The 21,910-nt window shown below is 40.1% G+C and overlaps 1 protein-coding gene across 1 annotated transcript in view; it reads right to left on the minus strand.

Moving 5' to 3' along the window:
- Window positions 1–200: 200 nt before the first annotated feature.
- The window catches only part of Mrc1 (mannose receptor C-type 1), a 76,906-nt gene continuing 55,196 nt past the window's right edge, over window positions 201–21,910 (minus strand). The window contains exons 19-30 of the mRNA XM_032885181.1: window positions 21,672–21,772; window positions 20,862–21,004; window positions 19,999–20,113; window positions 15,619–15,785; window positions 14,075–14,177; window positions 9,717–9,949; window positions 7,181–7,346; window positions 6,103–6,252; window positions 4,314–4,427; window positions 3,630–3,794; window positions 2,311–2,352; window positions 201–1,199 (exon numbers count right to left, since the gene is read on the minus strand). Of these exons, the coding sequence (XP_032741072.1) occupies window positions 946–1,199; window positions 2,311–2,352; window positions 3,630–3,794; window positions 4,314–4,427; window positions 6,103–6,252; window positions 7,181–7,346; window positions 9,717–9,949; window positions 14,075–14,177; window positions 15,619–15,785; window positions 19,999–20,113; window positions 20,862–21,004; window positions 21,672–21,772 (1,753 nt within the window). The 3' untranslated portion in view covers window positions 201–945. The remainder of the gene's footprint in view (window positions 1,200–2,310; window positions 2,353–3,629; window positions 3,795–4,313; window positions 4,428–6,102; window positions 6,253–7,180; window positions 7,347–9,716; window positions 9,950–14,074; window positions 14,178–15,618; window positions 15,786–19,998; window positions 20,114–20,861; window positions 21,005–21,671; window positions 21,773–21,910) is intronic.

The raw sequence follows: 21,910 nt of genomic DNA on the forward strand, positions 1-21,910 counted from the left end.
TTTGTGTTTCTCATTCCCAACAGTGGAGCCTCGGATTGTTGGATCTTAAAAGATTGTGCAGCTTTTATAAAAAGGAAAAGATCATCTTCCCCAGACATGAACTCAAATCACCATTTCTCTACAAGTTGGTCAAATGCAAAGCAATTAGATTTTATGTTTGAGCAAATTTACACTGAACAAGCTCACAAAAATCAAAATAGATGTCATTTTTAATGTTTATTTCACATTAGTTCATCACATTAATTAGATAATAAATAGTACTATTTATTATCTAAGTACACCCAGTTATGTAAATTTACAGGGTTTTTTTTTTTCTTCACATAATCACTTCCCTAATATACATACAACAGAACACATTTGTAATATTTAGCCTGTCAAACCTTGCCTGGGACAAACAAGATTCTCAGCATCGTTTATTATTTTACATATGGATAAATACAGTTCTCAATAATTGCCATGAATCAGGACTGTTGAAAAAGAAACTGGGTACATTCCATCTGGGGTTATGTGCACTTGTTTATCTTAACACGGTCTTCTAACTGTTGATTTACAAGTGAGTGTATAACTCATCTCTGGGAGGCCCTGAAAAGACCCTGCATGGCTTACGTGGTTATTTCTAGAGCTCTTGAAATCTGCAGAGTTGACATGAGACCTACCACCACCAGCGTAGCGGTGTTGAGACTGTAATGCTGCGTGCTCACCAAGGGTATCTTCGAAAGTGGCAATCAACAAGCAGCCTTACTATCCCTCTTTTGGTTTTTGTTTCTCTAATCTTGCCAGGATAGAAAATGAGCAGTTATCGTTCCATTAGGCAAAGAAAAAAAAAGACAGGCCAATGCAACCCAGTGCTAACTTTTTAAAGGAAACGATCATATTGAATTAACAAACTGAAAATTTTAGTTAAGGCTTCATGAACTTGGAATATAAGACAGTCACGTTAGGATGCTAAATGACTGCATGCTCATTCTGTTCGATGTTGCCCACGAGATCTTTCGTGTCACTTGTTCCAGGACTTGGATTACTGTTGAAGTAGAGAGTGTTTTCAAAGGTGGCCTCTTGAGGTATGTGCAGTACACGCCTTTTCTTGTAAAAGAAATAGGCCGCAACACCGGCACCTATCACAATCAGGAGGACCACGATGACCACTCCCGCTGCTTTGGAAGAGCCCTGGGGTTGAGGATCCATCTTCCTTTGGTCAGCTACAGACAGATAAAACCATTGGCAAATAAGTGGAACACGGGAAGGGGTGAGGGGCAGATGCTTCGGAAAGCAGCATAGCCGCTCTGGCTGGGAAGCTTTGACACAGGAATATTCTTTAAAACAGTATTTGTCACGAGATGCGAAGGCGGGTACTTTACATGTTCAGATGAGGTTTTGGTGGATAGATAGAATGATTATTTCACCTCCTTATGTAACACTGCGGTAGTGCATCAGCTGGAATTCACACATATCGCTTGTATCAAAATAATTAAGTAATTGAAAGATGGCTAGGGGGGGAAAGCTCAGTGATTAGGTTCCAGAAAACCAGAGTTTGGTCCCCGGGACCTACCTCCAGAAGCTCACAACTGTCTGTAACTATAGCTCCAGGAGATCTCATGGTTTCTCTGGTTCTTTCAGGCTCCAATACATATGGAACAGCCTGTCACACAGACACACACACACACACACACACACAGTCACACACACACACAGTCACACACACACACAGTCACACACACACAGTCCCACACAAACATATTACAAAAATAAATCCTCTCAAACTAAAACAATAATGTAAGGCTGCTTACAAACATCCTTTCAGGAGAAAAATAAAGTGGTGGTCGTGATGGTGGTGGTGGATAGTGTAGCCATTACAAATAAAAATTTAAAACTAGGGGAGTTTATAATGGAAATCTGAACTTCTAAATATAATTAATAAATAAATAAGGTATTTATAAGCAAGTCATTGGTCTCATGTTGAGTTCCTGTAGCAACCACCAAAAATAGCTAATTTACTTTGTCTATAAAGATGAAAATGAACTTTTTAAAACAGGAAAACAAAATGAGAGACCTAGAAAGACCTTGAAGGAAATGTCTTTTCCTAGGATCTCACGGGGCAACTTTTTACAGTTCAGCATGTTCAAGAAATTTTTAACATAGAAATACAAATTTCTTTTTCTTAAACATCATGAAAGATGGATTGTGGCCTAATGATAAAGGTTAGTATTAGTCAGTCTACTGAAAGTGGAGGAGAAGGAAGGATACTATGGCTTTTAAAATAAGCAGAATCATATGACTAACGGTGAACTCGAGGTTTCATAATGATCTTACCTTTGGTTGTAATAGATGAGTGTGTAGTTACAGGATCAATAACTGAAAGAAAGAAAGAAAATAATTGTTGTAAAAATCCATAATAACTGCATGTAGATACATTGCATTCAAGTTAGAGATGCATGACATCTCCCATCGTTATCTGTGATCTGATATGATATGATACGATGTAATCCGATGGATTCTCACCCATCAGATGTGATCTGACCTGATGTCATGTCATGTGATGATGTGAGTGCATGGATGGTGTGATTGATATCCATGAATGTAGGCCTAGGCATATAAATAGGAAAATACCTCTACTTCCAGCTGTTTACTCCCTCCCTATCTACCTGTCCATCCGTCTGTCTTTCTCTGTCTTTTGACACTCCTGCAGCATCCTTTACCTATGTGACGAGTTTGGCTATGCTAGAAGATTTGAAAATAAGGACTTTCAAGTGTTATTTGAACATTAATATACCTAAACACCTCCAAAATCTATGTGTAGCTAAGGTAATCTCGATGAGAGGTTTTGAAATTGGTACACTGAAGCCTAATCTGTTATAAGACATCTAACTGAAAAGTAAAGTAAGACACCAGGGACTGTAACCATAGCTCTCTCTATACCAAAGGGTAGAGAATCTTAAACTAGAGTAATAAACTAAAAACCTACACACTTCCAAAACAATAAGACCTACTGAGGAAACAAAACTATGCTCACTGCTTGCTTGCTTCCTTCCTTGCTAGCTTGCTTGCTAGCTTGCTTGCTTGCCTGACTGACTGATTACGATCATAGGAATCACAGTTGCAAGGGTTCTGTCCCTGAACTACACCAGGCCTCTTCATTCACTTATTTCAGATTCCAATTAATAATCTTTTTTTTGGTAAAGATTGGTAGAATGGCAAAAAATATCACTCATGTACAGTCAGTGGCAAACAGAGGTTTACCAGTTGTTTTTCTTTGCATGCTCTACCACTCAATCTCAGATAGAAATTGGGCTGGTTTTATATGACTTAATTCTCTGGCTTCTTATGCTGTGGACTAGTGTCTGCCCTCCCCTTTCCTAGTGCAGTAGCACTGTAGAGATAGGCTGTCCAGACTCCTTGCAACTTAGCAAAACATTACAAATGTACCAGTAAACCAAGGTTTGTCAGAGCCGCCGCCTTTCACTCAAAGCCACAGGCAGAGATTGATCCTCATGACAGGATGGATTCCCACCAAGAACGGAGAACAGTAAGCAAATGGGAGGCGGCCACCCTAGCCCTTTGTCAACATGTTACATTTGGGGGGAGATGGTGGTCTGGGAACACATAACCATAGTAAAGAACGTTTAACTTACTTTTTGGCATTTTACAAATAAATCCTTTGTATGAAGTACAGTGGATATTATTCCAGAGGCCAGAAGATGAAGATAGAACTACACAATCATTCCGTTCACCAGAAGGGTCACCCGTTTTCCAGTTGACAAAGGACACAGGATTGTCATTCAACCAAAGCCACTTTCCTAGCCATCAAATAAAACCAGCGAAAGCACGAGTTAGAAACACTCTGTCTTATGTTCCTCTCCTTTGCATGAAATGCTTAACCCTGATATTATTATGTCATGCTAGAACCAATGGTTTCCTTCCGTTCTATCAGGCAAGATGCTAATGGGAAGTTGTTACAGGGAAGAAAAGCAAGAATGTGTTTGTTAGATTGCTTTAGTTGAAAATTTATTTCCACTTAACGGAAAAATGCACGCTCATCTTTCTCTATCATTTCTATTATGGTGGAAAGAAAAAGAAACTGTTCTCTGAATATTTTTTTAACTAACAGCTACAGGAGAGCTTTGAATTGACAACTTTCAGGGATGGACAATATGTCTTTTAAACTTTTGGTCATTGCAAATAAAATACGATTTCAACTTTTCAGTCTCACCACAGATTAATCAGTGTTTAAGGCTTGGCTTGCTGGAACCAAAACACCGTTTTCTATACAACATTTAAAAATATTAGCTATTAAGTAGTAGTTTTGCAAGAGTTACCTTCAACATTTCGGAACATGCCTATCCAAAAATTGGTTTTACTTTTAAGAGGTTCAACGCGGTATGACAGAAAACTGGATTCAGCAGCAGTCTCGATGGAAACCAGGGAGGCACCTGCAAAGTGTACAAGAATAATGAGAGTAGCCGAGAAAAGTCCTGATATTAAGAACAATGAATGGCAACCTGAGCTCTACTAAGGCTCAGTACACTGTAGTGGTGTTAGCCCAAGGCCATGCACACAATTATTCAAAGACTAAAGAGAAAACTCAACAACTGTCCACGAATGGCAACCTGAGCTCTACTCAAGGCTCAGCATACGGTACAGTGTTAGCCCACGGCCATGCATGCAATTATTCAAATTTTAAAATACTTCTGACGTGTTTTGATCAATGAGAATTGCTCCTTTTATCTGATAGATAATATAATACCTAAAACTGAAAATAAAGTTTGTGCAGATTCATTTTAAAACTTAAAAGCAAAACACTTAAGCAACTTGTAAGAGTTTTGTGGAGCTGGAGAAATGGCTCAGTGGTTAAAAGCACTGACTGCTCTTCCAGAGGAACAGAAGCATTGGTAATGGGGAATCCATTGCCCCCTTTGATATGCCGGAAGAGTGTGACAGTGTACTCACATTAAAAAAAAAAAGTCAAAGGGATATTGCAAGTCCTCTGCAAAACAACGGGAATTTTCTTAGCCATGGGCTTGCAAAGATTCTAGGAGGACAGGAAGGAGAGGAAAGGAGGGAAGGAGGGGAGGGAGAGAGGAGGGAAGGAGGGAGAGAGAAAGAGAGGGTGGGGGAGAGAGAGAACGTGATCTTGATAATGTGCCCACAGCTTTTCTTTAGCCCTGTGGTACCTTTGAAAGCTAAAATTCCAACAACCACCCTGAAAACCAGCAGTCCAGCAGCCACAAGTGGGTATCAGAATAAATTCGGAGCTCTTTTCAAATTATGTATGCAGTGCACTGTAATCCTCATGTCAACCACTAATAAAATAACTAAACGGGAATTAGAAGTTTCTCAGCTTAAAGTGGAGCAGGAACTCAGTAAGCTCATTGTATAGTTCAGAAATCCTAAGTTGAATGAACCATTTTAATAAGTTGGAAATTCTTTTTAACTTGAACAAAATTTTGTGTGCTTGCTATCCCAGCACTTGGGAGGCAAAGGCAGGAAGATCAGGAGTTCAAAGTTATCCTCAGCTACATTTCAAATGCAAAGCCACTGGAATATGTAAGACCCCCTGTCAAAACAACTACAGCAGAGCTATCTTTACCATTTTTAAGATTTGGTTTTGTTTTTCCTTACAAACAAAGTAGACAGGCATACAACCTCTTCTATTAATAATAAAGAAGTCATTTCCTAATCAGTTATAAAATCTAATTTATTAGTGATGACACGGAAACATAACCGTTTAGTAACTTAGGATCAGATCCCTAAGAATTCAGACTATTTGGATAGAAAGATTTTACATTTTAATAAGAGGGCTTTTAAACCTAAATTCTTCAAAATTTTGAGGTTACAAAATTATAAATTACATTTGTGGGAAATGGTGTTGACTATTCTGTTAATAAAAAAAATTATTTTTATAAAAATACACATGTGGTTGGGGACGTGACTCACTGACAAGAGCTGTAGAGCTCTTACCTAGGAGTGCCCTATATTTGATCCCCAGCAACAGAAAATAATAGAAAGCCACTCGAGACCCCTTACATGTTAATGTATAGCATTTTAATGTCATTGATCTAGAAATAGATTACTATGGGATTTTCTTTCCGGAAACGTGGCACTCACCCATTCGAAGGCACTCCAGGGAGGCTTGACCCCAACTCCTTGTAAAAGAAGATTCAATGTAGTAACAGTGGCCGTGGAAAGGGATCCACGCGGTCTGCTCTGACTCTGGACATTTGCCAGGCAGCTGTGGGGGTTCCGTAGCCGGGATTTCTGTAAGTAAACAGGCATTTAAAGGAATCAAAATAATTCATAAATAAAAGCTGGGGTTGCTGCAATACGTGGAATATTATTTTTATAGCTAAGGAAAGTTATATCCTCTACCATTACCTATAATTTACTGATGTTCATTATTTAGAGCCACTAATTTTCGTGGATTTTTTCATTTACTTTATTGTTTCAAGTATACTTAGAAAATAGTGGTCATGAATCGTATTCCTCACAATTTACAATTAGTGATGTTTAGACTTCTGTAATGATGTCTGAGAGTTAAGTTGGGAGTGGTGGCATAGCCTTTAAACCCAGCCCTCTAGAGATGGAGGTGGCTGGAGCTGTGATTCAGCTTGGTCTACATAGCAAGACCCCATCTCAAGTAAACAAACAAATAAAAATGCTACAAGTTTAACAAATTATGTCAAAATAACTCATGAGCTGGATTTCCTTCAAGCCACTTCTTTTCTGAGATTCTAAGTCCTGTAGTGTCCTCTTAGCTAAGAACAGCTGTGACAAACTGCCCTAGTTTGAATTCTAGGACTGCGTCCACAGCTTTGTTTACTGAATTCAAGTTGTATGCATCCTGGTGTAACTCAGCTAAAGCAGTTGTGTTGTTGACACCAAAGGGAAGGCCACCTTCTTTGGAGAATCTGTCACTGTAGATTCAGAGGACAATTTCAATAGCAAGCATTCAGAAGTCTATCACGAGCAAGTAAATCATAGGGATAATGCAAATTTCCATCTCCATCATTTCGACCTGTGCATATTGGTTGACAGCCAGGTCCATCTTTTGATAGGTTGAGCGGACGTTCTATTTTGCTCTCAGCTACCCAGGATACATTACTGGTTAATAAAGTCAGCAGTAATGGGTAATAGTTTATTTCAGACATCTTGAGATTCCCCAACGCCCTTTTGCACATCCAATTACCATCTGATTTTTTGCAGAGAAAATAAAAGCTTTCATTGCAATATGATGTCTTCCAGTAGCCGTCGACATCCATGTAAACGCATGCTGACTTAAGCTTGGGTTCATCAGTTCCCCAGTTAGTGTACCGCACCCTCCATTTATCCGTCCAAGTGTACTCATTGTTGGTCTGCACAAAGAAAAACAATCACGGTGCTTCAGTCTTCCTTCTCATAGGAATCGTGAAGGAAACAAGCAAGGGATAAGCACAGTACTGGAGGCTGTAATTTGACACAGAACCTTGAACACTGGTCATTTTTAATAAATTATAAGTCATGCTACCAACTCAAATTCAGTAAAAACACCCTTTCTTAAAAGTGATTATTTCATGACCATCTTTAGGTCTACAACCTGGAAAGTATTTTGGCTTTTTTTAAAAAAATGATTTTTGTTGTTGTGAAATTTTCCTTTTCTTTTCTTTCTTTTTTAAGAGAATTAGAGGGGGGGGAGAGTTTTGAGAAATATGTGTGTGTGCGTGTGTGTGCATGCGTGTTTGTGTTTGTGTGTGTGTGTGAGAGAGGGGGGGTGGGGGAGAGGAGAGAGAGGGGCAGGATGAGAGAGAGGGAAAGAAAGAGAGACAAAATGAGAACAGAGCATTGGGTACAGAGATGAAGATGATCCCTTGGATGGAAGGGTTTGGGGGAGTAAAAAAAAGCAAAATTATATTTATGATTAAGAAATTGAGGAAAGGAGTCACAACTGATGGTTTACAAAGAGACAACTGGTAAGAAAAGGAGACAGTGACTAAAGACTATGTGTTTATTCCATAAAGCTGCCTTTGTTCTCATGGCTAAAGAGAAGTAGGATTCTCATAACAATATAACATTTATCTTACTGAAGTTAAAATAACATCTGTATCATCGAATCCTGAAAGAAACCTTCATTAGTTCTCATGATCTTGTTCTGCTGCTGAGAAACCAGTGATAATACAACATCAGTAGCCTTTCAACTGTGCGGATCGTGCTGTTTTTAAAAGCTGGCTGTTTTACTCCATTTGCACATTTGACATATTTTCTTTTTAAATTTAGACAAAGGTATGATCACATCCAAGCTAATTAGCCATATAAAAAATACTACTTATCTATCAATCAGAGTACATGATCTAAAAGTTGTTTTATAAGTAATGCCTAAGAAGAGTGTTACAAAACGTTAGCAAGGGAGAAATAATTTTTTAAGGCTGAAACACTTTCCTCATCTTAATTCCATGATTTATTTTACCCAGATAATCACTAAAGATCCAACAGGAAAAAGTAAAAGCACATTTTTATCTCAAGGTAGAATTGTGCAGCATTCTCTCATTTACTCAAACAATGTTTGCATATCATTGACTCTAGAGGTAGCATGAAAATGCCATTGCTATTTTAATTGTAAATTTCAGCCTTGAGGGAAAGTATTTCATCTTTCACAATACATTTGATGGCCAATTTGAAACAAATCTATGAGAAGAAATGAATGATTTATCAGATACATTCATTATCTAAAAAACAGTCCACAGAAATATGAAAATTTCTTATCTAAGCACAATCACCAAAAACACATGGGGCTAATTATTTTAAATATTCTTCACCCTTCACCTTCTCCCTGGTACCCTTCACTAGGTACCAGGAAGTACCTAGTGTATGATTAGTTTGCATTTCTGCACCACAATCTAAAGCTCCACAAAACCTGACCTCAGGCCACCATCCAATCTTATGCCCTTCTTTCCTTCTCATGTTTTCTGGTACCCACCCTCAGCTCTTACCAACCCAGTCCATGTCTAATCAGGTTGAGTTTCTTGGGATGATGGGAGAGCTCAGTGGTGGAACCCTTGCCTAGCATATGTGAGGTCCAGATTTAACCCAAGTACTGAAAGAGAGTGGTTGAATTTCTTTAACAAGCCCTCTTGAGCCACTCCCCTGCCCCAGGACCTCAGCAATGCTGCTTGCTGGTTTGCTAACTACTGGGTGGGCAGAGGAATGATGGGTGGTATATGCCTCAGGAGTCTCGTCACTACCTCATTGCCTCTCTTAGTTTGGCGCCTCATCCCTCATTCTGCCCCAGTCCTCCACCAACCCTTCTCTCTCTGCTTTGGAAGAAAAGAATATGACTTCAGTGAAACACTTTTCACACATAGATTAAAAACTCTGCAAGTCTGGGACCCATCACAATTCTAAATTGTTTTGCAACAAAAAAATGAAGTATCCCATCCCCTGTTCCCTATGCTCCTGACCTACTTTCTAGTCTCGTGCTGCTGCAGCTGTGTGACTATGACACTGAAGAGGGATAAACAAATGCATGAAGCTGTTTAGATGTACAATATAATTTTGGATATAACTATTCAAAGTCAATTATTGTAAATACCAGAGAGTTCTCCATTTGGTTTCTGACACATATCACTAGGTCACTAGACCGTTGACAGTGGTGCTTCATGGTAAGTGTTCAACTGAAGAAAGGGGAAGAGAAACTCATTGGACTGTCATTTTACTGATCATGTTAAGCTGTGAATGTTCTAGCATCTTACCAAGTTGCTGTTCAGGGCAATCCATATGGGTACATTAAATGGGTGCATTTTCATCCATGCAAATGCATTACTATAGGGGTCAAGAATGCTGGCAAGCAGGGAAGTACGGTCCTTGCAATATTTCTCTGCTTCGTGCCATGACGACTTCAATTTCATAAGGGCATAGCTGCTTTTACCATACTTAACAAAGCCATCTTTTGGTGCCGTGGTTGGAGAGATAGGCACAGAAGGGTCTAGAATAGAGAGATTGTTTTCATTAACATTATCAATGAGCAATGATTGAATATCTTCAGTATCAAACTCCCCTGCTCATCCATCATAGATGTAGACATGAGATCATTAAGTCCAAAACTAGCAGGCCTATAAATATTTTCACCATGTATTTTACAACATAAAACTAGTATTTCTCTCTGTGTACACATTTGTGTACATTGAGGTATATATAGTACCACATGTGTTGGGGTGCACATGTGTATACATGTGCACGTAGAACCAGGGGTCAAGCTTGACTTTTTTCCCTAGAAGCCAAGATTGTGACTTTGAGAAGGGGCCTCTCCCTGAGCTGGAATTCCTCAAAGAGTGTGAGATGACTGGGCAGTAAGCCTCAAAGATCCACCTGTTTCTTCTACCCCTCTGCTGGGATTACAAGTGTGTGTCACCTCCCTTGTCTTTTTATGTTGGTAGAACTCCTTACATTTGCCAGGTAAGCACTTGACAGAGCTTTCTCTCTAGCCCACAGAGCTTTATTTTTAATCAATATGTTTGACTAAATAATTTCCAAACTATGAAATATATATGTGATTATGCATGTGTATGTATATGAATACATATGCATATATAATAAACATATTATACATGTACACTATACATGTATACTATTATATCTATTCTTTATATATGAATCTAGAGGGAAAGCTCAGCAGTTCAGAACACTTGTTATTCCTGAAGAGGATCTGGGTTCAATTCCCAGCAACCACATGACGTCTGACAACCATCCACAACATCGATTCATGGCAATGTGATGGCTTCCTTTTACTTCCATGGGAACAAGGTATGCACATGGTACACAAACATATAAAGCAAATCACTCATATACAAAAAATTAAATTAAAATTGTTTAATATATATCAACAAATTTCTAAATAGAAAACAAAGATTTTTGCAAATCTATAATCTACCGTCTCCATAAAAGAAAGGCCACGGTTTAATACTACAAATTAAATAATATCTGTCTTCCTGCCATCATTAATCCTTGATTTTTTTTTCTCGTGGCCAAATGTCATAATCGAGAACATCTTTTGGGGCTGGAGTGATGGCACAATGGTTAGGAGTACATGTTGCTCTTGCAGAGACCCTGTGTTTGGTCCCCAGCGCTGACACAGCTGCTCACGACCATCTGTAACTCAAGTCCCAGGGTATCTTTTTGATCTTCTCAAATGTTGCATGCACATGGAGCACAGACAGGACTGCAAGCAACACACTCATAGAATAAAAAGATATTTTCTCAAAGAAACCCCTCTGGGCCTTCTGTGATTTCATCTTTCTATCTATCCAACTCTATCTGTAATACCCCTGTAGAAACTAGTGCTGTCTTAGCCAAATTAATTCTGAGGCTTGGAGCCCCTCAAAGACAGGTCTTCTCTTCTTTCTTTAATGTCCCAGCTTGGGCTTCTAATTGCTATTTTCTATCTGGACTTAAGACACAGAGAGAAGAGGTTGTTCTTGTGAACCTTAGCTAATACCACTGGGGAGAGAGACCAGCAAATAGAAAGAAAGCTAAATCTGATCATTTCTCTGGTTTTGTAACATATAAGCTACTTGCTGGTGGGGGTAGGACATAATGTTTCTTGACCTATGAAAATCAAATTTGTGATTTTGTTCTATTGGAAAGCACTTACTTTCATTTGTTTACATCTTATCTAAAACTGTTCCCAACTGTGACAGGGTGGAGGGGTCTTGAGAGACATTGTTTGGGCAGCACACCCCAAATACTCTGGTCTTTATAGAAAAGTGATCTGTAGTCTCCAATTCTATTTACTCTTGGCTACAGGTTCTGTCCGGGCCAATTCTCTATCCTGTTCCACATAAACATCTGCCTTATTCCACACCTAAGAGGTACCAAACTTTCTTTATTCAGTCATGATCTTTATCCAGAACTCATTTCAGGAAGTGTCGGCCTCCCTCTCCTCTGCTGCTGCTGCCATCTTGTGTTGGTACAAGAGACCCTGGACAGACTCCTTAAACTTTCACATCTTCAATAGAAGCCTTAAAACTCCCAGCCTAGGGAGAACTGGGTGCCATGCCATTGGAATTTTTTTTGGATCATTAAAAGTACTAAATGAGGCTTGAAGTGAAGAGGAGGAGGAGGAGGAGGAGGAGGAGGAGGAGGAGGAGGAGGAAGAATAAAGAAGAAGAAGAAGAAGAAGAAGAAGAAGAAGAAGAAGAAGAAGAAGAAGAAGAAGAAGAAGAAGAAGAAGAAGAAGAAGAAGTGGAGGAGGAGGAGGAGGAGGAGGAAGAAGAAGAAGAAGAAGAAGAAGAAGAAGAGGAGGAGGAGGAGGAGGAGGAAGAGGAAGAGGGAGAAGGAGGAGGAGGAGGAGAAAAGGAAAGGAGGAGGAAGAGGAGGAGGAGGAAGAAGAAGAAAAAGAAGAAGAAGAAGAAGAAGAAGAAAGAGAGAAAGAGAAAGAAGAAGAACAAAGAAGAAAGAAGAAAGAAGAAGAAAGAAGGAAGAAGAAGAAAAAAGAAGGAAGAAGAAGAAAAAGAGAAAGAGAAAGAGAAAGAGAGAAGGAAGAAGAAAGAAGAAGAAGAGGAGGAGGAAGAGGAGGAAGAGGAAGAAGGGGAAGGGGAAGGACAACAACAGGACAGTTTCACAGAAATTTAGACACAATCAAGACATTTGAGTGTTATGTCTAGTGTACTTATTCCTTACAATATCAGTAGGAAAGAAAAAGAAATGTTACCAAATATTGGGAAATTGTTTCCATATAGTTAGATTAGGCAACTTTTTAGTTTTTATTTATTTTCTGTGTGGGGGTGTGTTTTTCATGCATACATATTGGTATGGTCTAGAAGAAGGCATTAGACCTTCTGGACTGGAGTTACAGATGGTTGTGACCCATCAGGTGAGCACTGGGATTGAACCTGAGTCCTGCACAGTGCTCTTGCATCCCTCCCACCTCACCATGTGCTTTTCATAGGCTCCATCACTAGTCTATGGTCGTATTGTGAAAAAGAAGAAGAACACTAGAGGTAGTAGACGAGTGTTGTCCCTCACATCATGCCCTTGAAGAGGTGTAGAGGAATTTTAACCTAACAACATGGCTGCCCTGGCACAGATTTACATTTGAAGATAGAAACTGACAGGAATGGAGACACGCCCTGGATTACAGAATGATTTGGCTGGGATACAGACATGCCCTTAGTACACATTTCTAATCTCTAACAGCATAGGTAAATTTAGTTTGTAGAAGGAAGCAACCATGTTTGAAAGGAATGTCTAATTGAGGAGAAGACAAACTGATGAACCAGAGAATAATTTGACAGAATGATTCAGAGATAGGATACACCCCAGTCTCGTGAGAATAGACTGGAAAGAGGCTACTGAAGAGAGCACTCCAGGGAATGGGGGGGGCGTTTTATAGAGATGGGTTACAGAAAGAACAAGCTAGCCACAGGTGAAGAGAGAACGAGAGCCAGAGAACGAGAAGGACCCAGAAGACTGGGACAGATTGCCACAGTGACTTAGAGGCAAAGCAGAGCAATTCAGTCAGAGGCCAAGAGAATCTAGTATGAATCAGTCAGCACGTAGAGGACTTTTAGGCCAGATCAGCCGAGCTGAACTAGCCAGCCGGAGATTAGAAAGAACCAGAAAGCATGAACCTATTTAGCAGTAAGCTGCAGAGATGACATTACATCTGGAGAATAAAAGATTCTTCTACAATGGGGCAATAGCCCTTCCTTTCTTTCCCTTTTGTTTCCCAGCCGCTATGACATGGCTGTGTTTTTCCATGGCCTGCTCCAAATTGTATTTTTCCTCACAACAGGCTAAAGTGATGGAGCTTAGAGGCCAGATGCTGAAATACAGAGTCAAATATACCTTTGCTGCTTTTAAGCTGATGCCTTTGGGTATTTTTTTCACAGTCACAAAAAAGCTGACTGGCACATATTACAATTTTCCTTTTTTAAAAAAAAATCCACTTCAAGCTTAATCTGCACAGAACTTCTATAATGATAAGGGATCAGATTCATAAATATAAAAAAAAATAGTACCTCTTTGGGGAGGGGTAGATCACCTCTTTTGTCTGTCATAGGCTCTTGTGGCTTAAACCCAGCCCTTGTTGGTGAAGTTTAGCAAAACTTACCAGTCTGTGTTTGGCATATATAGCCTTGTTTACTGTCACAGGTGCTATCCATCCAGGTCCCTGCCTCTCGTGAATTGCCACCAATCACAACAACACAGTCAACCTGTCACATTTGTGGGTAAGGAAAATGAAAGCCACAGGTATAAATTAATAATGATTCAAATCAATCCACTAGTAAGACAATGCACTCTCATTATCCCTCACTTAAAAATTTTAAGACCATCCACGCACACAGCTTATTCTGCCCACCATCACCTGCCAACTGCTGCACCCACTTCCCATGCAGAAAACTTTCACTGCTTATGGCTTCCTACTGCATTCCATTTTATTTTACCCTCACTATGTTTTTAGCCCTAATTTACACAATTAGTGTCAAGTAATTGCTACAAAGGAAGTCACTTACATATCAACAGAATGTATCTACCTTGAATATAGTTTATCAAGTTAACTGTCACAAAAGCCACATTGATCAGATTGTTCTCTACCCACCCTTACTCTTTGTTCTCCATGTGACAACTCACAAACTCTCTCACACAGCGTCAAAGTTTCTCTCAATTCTGCTTATCCTGAGCTTACTCTTACTTTTTTTCTAACATAGAAACTCCCACTGCCGTCTGAACCATTTACCCATTCTTAAACACAACTGGAACATTTTCCAGAATGACTCTGTTCATCTCATGGCTGCCATATTCATCCTCTTTAGTTTTCCTGACTATTCTGTTTTAAACTTCCTGAAAAAAAATGACTACAGCTATTCTTTTCCACCCCCAAGCCTACATCATGTCCTGCAGTGACAGTGTCTGATACAGAGTCCCACAGGCGTGTGCCCACACAACAAAGTCACCCTATCTTCTGGCATTGGACAGCAGACTCTGTCTATCATGATACTCTCTCATTTCTCTATTACCACATTCCTAATGTAAGACTTGCATTATGGTTTAAAACTTTCATGCTTAAATATGGATAGCCATACTTAAAAATAACACAAACAGATTCGTATTTTTTCATGTTGTTCAGAATCTCTAGGATAATCTTTAACACTAGCCAATTTATCATTCGATGATATAAGAATGAAGTAAAAAGTTTAAAAAGAAGGTAGAGAAGCAATAGTCTATATTCTGCTGTACAGAAGCACTTAGCATGCTGTTTGTCACAGATCAAGTGCTGTGCAATACAGGGTAAGTAATGGTCATGATGCTGATGATATCTTCAAAGGTGGTGGTGGCATCCTAATCAGCATCCCAATTGCTGCAACAGCTACAAAGGATAACGGGCAAATGGTGCAATTATAACCTTGGGATCAAATCTTTCTCCTGAGTACCAGTGAGGCTTAGAGCGAAGCTGGTCATCTACTGCTCACTGCCAATGGAGAGTTCTTAACTAAATCTATATCCCTCCTCTACAGTTGATTCAGTCTGACAGAGAAAAATCTGCAAACACAGAGGAAGGAGGGTTCTGGCAGGTATATCATGGAATACTAATTAACAAGGTGACTCTTTGCACATAGAGATGGTATGCAGACGTGACGTAACAATTAAGCTCACATCTTCGTACGACAGACTGCTTCTCCTTCCGCCGGGATAGCCTTTCCCCCAGTTTGTATAATGAACTCCTCGTCCGTCTGTCCAAAGGAACGTGTGCTCTGAGTTGATGTCATTCAGTCCAGTCCAGGCGTTGAAAGTGGAGTCTCTCATGTGATAAGTGACAAATGCTGAAAACAAGGTACGGGATTTAAAATTGGGAACTTTGAACAGTACGGGGACAAAAAAAAATACGTTTTAAATATGTTAAATTAAAAATATCGACCATATGACTCCACTCTTGTTAGTAGTCCCAAGCCAAGAAAGAAAAAAAAACCCACAAAAATAGACAGAGTCTGATCTTAGTGTCCCCATCAGCAACTGAGTTTTGGGCTTTGATATGTTCCTTAAATTACAAGTCTGGGTTGCATACAGCCACTGCAGGGAGTTGGGAAAGTTGTATCTTACCCAAAGGCCCCAGAAAAAGGGCTAAGTGAGTCTCAAAGCCATCCTATCCACTCATGCTGGAGACCTCAATATGAGCTGTGGTTGGGGGCTGCCTACTACCCTGCAGAAGGAAGTATGCTTTCTTCTAACTCGTTAAAACTCATCCTGTAATCCTATTTTGCAGTTTCCTTTTTAAGGGTTTATTTTATTGGAGAGAGAGAGAGAGAGAGAGAGAGAGAGAGAGAGAGAGAGAGAGAGAGAGAGAGAGAGAGAGGTGTGTGTGTGTGTTGGGTTGCCTCAGAGGCCAGAAGAGGATGTGGAATCCCTTGATATTGGAGCACAGGTGGTACAAGACTTTATACCCAAGATTCTGAGGTAGGAAGATCCCAAAGATCCCAAGTTCAGAGCTCTCTGGACTATGGGATAAATTTAAGGCCAGTCTTAGCATGACCCTGACTCATAATGAAACATGAAAAGGTGACAGAGCATATAGAATGGGCACCAGCAAGGCCCTCATGTATTTCTCCCTGGCACCCTGTAAGCTACCAGTTTTTCTGGTTCTATAAACAAAACAATATGATGACAAGAATGAGGAGAGGAAGAGTTTCCAACTCAGAAAGGCTCTGAAAATCAAAGCCATTTATCCAAACAGTAAGCAGCCTGCTCCTAAACTTTCAGTATCACAAAATACCCAGGCAAAGGTTATCTAATCAGGATCCCTCCAGGGAAGCAAGGCCTGGAGAACATTGGCCATCTAATGTGGATGTATAGAGCCAGACATCCTTAAGCTAAAGGGTTCACGACATGGAATTGGAAGACCTGTAGTATATAGAAAGCCACTGCTTTTTGTTGCATCAGTAATTCTGTGGCAGAAAGGGCAGGAACGAATATTCCAAAACAATGGAAGATTTTATTGCCCATATGCCCTATACCTTCTCTTTAGCTCCACGCCCCTCCAAGCCTCACTCAGCAGCTGCTTCTTAATCCCACATGCTAGATAAAAGATATCTCTATTGACTAAAACAGCAATATATCCCCCATGAATATGGACAAGAAATTGAAGGACACAGCATTTGGGGATTCTGTTAGAAAATACAAAATAGGGGCCTGGAGAGATGGCTCTCTCTATATTTGAGAATGTATGCTACATTTTCAGAAGGCCCAATTTCAATTCCTAGTACCTATACTGGGTAGTTTACAAGCACCTGTAACTCCAGCCTCAAAGGATCTAAAATCTTCTTCTGGTCTCCACAGGCAGACACACACACACACACACACACACACACACACACACACACACACACACACACACGCTCGCGCAAATAATAAATAAATCTTTTTAATGCAAAATAAAGTCTGCAGAGACATAACCACCTGCTCACACATGAGCACAAAATTCTGAGGAACAGCTGTTCCCAAATTCTAATCCTATTTTCAAATAGAAGAGCCTTGTTCATTTTTACATTTTGCTCAATTAACTAAAGATAAAAATAGGTCCAAATGTTTTTCTTTCCATATTCTTTGGTGAACTAAGAGTGCAAGTAGATATTTGTTTTGATTTTACTTGTCTCCTAAACAAGACTGTAACTTCTGCCTCCTGCTCAACTTGAAACATGACGTGAACAGCTCTACATGGTAGCCAGCATACAGCACTGACTTCCCCACCAGTGCCAACAACCGCATTACGAATTCAACAGCGTGTGTCTGTTCTGCCAGGAATAATGTTATTTTATCTGAAAATTGTTTCCTTCTGTACATCCCACTGCTCCGGTTCTAACTCTGTTGTGCCAGGAATCAGCACTTTGTGGGGAAGAGAGGAAATTCAGTACTGTGTTTCCCTGCTGGGTAGCTCAGGCAAAAATTCGGTGAGCCAGCTCGAGAAATGTGAATGTTATGTTCTTGTACCATGTGTTACTGTTTGACCCTTTGCTGTGGGTGTCTGAATAGCTGGTGAACTTGTCAAAGATTCCTGTGGAAACTTGGTTGGTTTCATGTTTCGTGGGTCCTAAGAAAGTGCACATCTGTGCCTTAATTGAGCAAGCATTTGGGAGAGCAACACGCAGGTTTCTAGGATCTTCTGTACTTTTCCGGATACATAATCTTTGATAAGTATTTTGAAAGTCAAAGATGCTCTGGGGTTGGAGATATGAAGCAGTAATTAAGAGGTAGGACCCAAGTTTGGATAACAAAAGATCAGGTAGAAACTGGATGTGATGATATACATGCCTGTAACCCCAGCATGGTGGAGGATAGAGGCAGGAGGACCACTGGAGCTTGCTGGATGCTAGCCACGCTGCAGCTTCAGTGAGAGACCCTGACTCAAGACACAAGACAGAGAGTGGTAGAGCAGAAGAAACCTGGTGTTCTCCACTAGTCTCCGCATAAGCACACACATCTATGTGTACCTTTACACACATGCACGCACACACCATACAAGCATATGTTCCCGCCCCCACCTAACCAACTAAAAGAGATGTTAAAGATATGTAGCCTAATTTTTCCTATAACCTTCTTATAAATCTGCACCCACAATAAACCTCTATTCCGTATACAACATATGGGCTCTACTCTGTACACAGTATACATGGCTCTACTGTGTCCATTTGAGCACCATACAACTTAACCATTTGCAAACTTTGACCCATTCATGACACAATGTATTTCATCAGTCCTGGCTGCTGGAATGGCCTCCTCATTTTGAACCTAACTATAATTCCCTATATCCATCATTCATCGAGACCTTCCTATTAGAACCATACAAGGTGCACCCTCAAAGGACATGTGTTCTCAAAGTGTTTAACCTGAGGGCCTCTGATCCATAACTCGACTACTATGGTTTCCAAACTCTACAACAGCTTTAGTCTTAGAACACAAATCATCATTTGAATGGGATTACCTATTTCAGCAAAGTAGTCCCCAAAGGGTCACTCAAGAGTGGTCAGTACCTTTATTTCTGGGTAGAAGAGACAAAGTCTGTGTGCTCATGCATGTGGGCATGTGTGTTGAAACCAGAGCACCTCTGTGTATTTCTCAGAATCTAGCCAACTAAGGTTTTATGTAAAAGGGTCTCTTCCTGCCCTGGAGGCTGCTGGTTTTATTTTATTAAGCTGATGGGCCAGAAATCCTCAGGGATTTTCCTTTCTCGAACTCCCCTGTGCTGGAACTACACACGTATGTCACCATCCCAGGCTTTGAACATGGGTGCTGAGGATTAAACTCAGGGGTCCTCATGGCTTGCACAACATGCTCTTCATTGACCGAGGTTTCTCCCTAGCTCCAACTTCTTTCTTTTGACAGAATAATGGATTTAACAGTCCTCTTGATGGTTGTGACAAACCATTCTCTTATCAGATACTCCCATAACCAGTTTATCCTCGAATCGCATCAAAAACTTCTTCCTGCCTTTGTCCAAAGCTTTCATTAAAATGTCAGCTTGGATGTATTATAAATTATATGACCAGGGGCCAGACAAGGAGCATTTGTGAGATCAGCAGCTGCTCACTTTGTACTCAGAGCTACTTGTCCTTAGTCCCTTGCATGACAGATTTGTTGGCAACTAGACAGGATGTGGACTGGTACCCAGGGTTTTGATCCTAAACTCCACTTCTGACTAAGCATGCTCCTTCCCTCAAGGCTCTATGAACATCAGTTCCTTGTCCACAAACTAGAATAATAATGCTTGGCTCATAGAGTTGCTATGAAAATGGGAAAGAATTCTATGGAGAATTTTCTTTAAATCCCAGTATAGCATCTAACACTATATAAAATCACTCTTAATAAGAAACTGAGAAGATATTTTCCCCTACTGTATCTTATTCCAGAAAAAAAAGTAGTTATAATAAGCAACAGCCTATCACTCTAGGGCACACACACACACACACACACACACACACACACACACACACACTTGTAATTGCCAGGAATATTCATAACTGCCCAGGTGTGTACTTTACACACCTTGCTCTTTTGCATTCTCTATGGACACCAGGTTTCCTTTCAATCCTACGCAAGCTTTCCGTGCCTCTTTCCAGGGCTTTTTTTCTTCTTCAGCAAACCCAAAAATTTTAAAGCACTGTAACCAAAGGGGAGGAAGAAAACAGAGGTTTTAGCTAAAGATAATAAAGTTCACATCAAGAAATCAAGTTACTCATGAAACTTACAAATAAATAAAACTTTCCTCAGGCCTAAACAAGAACTAAAAGGGAAAATTAAATCAGCTTCATGGCCCACATGTTTTCTCTACAGAGTTTTATTTTTGCCCTTGAGATACGGGCACAGATCTTTGGCTAATAGCTCAGGTAGGTTCTTTCTTTCCATTGAGAATTTGTGATGGAAATCTCCAGCTATTCTTGCACAAGTTGTGCTAAAGTGATGACATAGGCAGAAGTTAACTCTGAGGCCTGCGGTTAGCATCTGTCACTGTTCCAGAGTGAAGAGCGCTGCTCGGGTTTAGTGGGAAATGATCCCCACACAATGGTGCCATTTTGTAACGAACTATAGAAATGATCCCTGAAAGTATAGTCTTAATGGTGGCATTTTGTGATGCGCCTGGATTAGGATACTGAGGTAGGCCCTCAGGGATGCAGCTGGACCCTGTTCCGGTCCTTTGTGTCCTAACCCACTATGGCATGAGGAGCCTCTACCATTTATTCCCACCTCCATGAAGCCAGCCATCTAGTCTACCTGCTCTGCTCAGATAGACTGGGTCCTCTGAAATACGGAGCCAAAATCTCTCTTGCTTCTATTGTCTATTTTTCACAACCACAAGAAGACCACCTAATAATACGAATACCAAGACTGAGATCAGTGTTCTCTGATACCTTGTTGTTGTACAAATGCCAACCTTCCTTGCAGCCACCTGGAGTTGGGGGTGTGGTAGGCATGACAGTGGCATTGATGCTGCTATTATGTCGCTGGCAGATGAAGTTATTTGGATAACCGCAGTTGATATCATTCCAGAACCCTGTAAAAGAGAAGTGCTAAAGTAGATCTGCGTATTCATAGTTTAAAGCATACCTTCAAAGATACAATATCTCAGTAGGGGTCTCGGAAAATGGTTCAGAGTAACTTTACCTTATTTTCACATGACTAGAAGAACCTACCCAGGAATTCTCTGTCTTTGTTTCACTTATCTCATAAGAGCTCAGCTTGGCAGAAAGATTCCTATATGCTGAGCATGCTCTTGGTGTTACAGATATGTTATTAAATTATTAATCACCAATAGTCAGTCAAATAATACTTAAGTATGTGTTTAGCATTAGACATTACTTCATTTAATCTCCCCAACAAAAGACACATCACATCAGCCCTCTCATTTTATGCAATGAAAAAGAGCTAGACAGAGAGAAAGATGATTGGTTATAAGCATATTCTAGGTATTTTCCTCACATAAGAACATTTAAAAATGCCTCGCAAATTGGAAGAAACAGGATGATACATCATTTGTTAGCTTGCTGATGAACAATCCTGATAAATTTATCTTTGCAAATGGAACTGTTGCACCAATAAAATTTGGAGTCTCTGTTCTTCTCCTATGAAAGTATACTGCTTGCTATTTTTAGCCTAAAGATGTAAGAAATGGCACACATCACACCCCAAAGCATGTTCAATAAGCTCGGTATATGATTTACCTGAATTTGTGTACATTGTTACACAGTTTTCATCATCATTTGCAAAGTTTGGTTCCCCTGTAGCCCAAGCCACAAAATCTACTTTGCTTCCGTCCATCCAACTGCAAAAGAAAATTGAAGCATTTTTCGACAACCCAGCCAAAATGACAACTTAGAGGTGGGAAAAGGCAAATACATCAAGATAAAGGGGGCATGGGATGTGCAGCAAACGGGAGGAAACTAAGGAAAGGAACTCTCAG

This window comes from Rattus rattus, chromosome 14 (assembly GCF_011064425.1).
Source record: "Rattus rattus isolate New Zealand chromosome 14, Rrattus_CSIRO_v1, whole genome shotgun sequence".
NCBI lineage: Eukaryota > Metazoa > Chordata > Mammalia > Rodentia > Muridae > Rattus > Rattus rattus.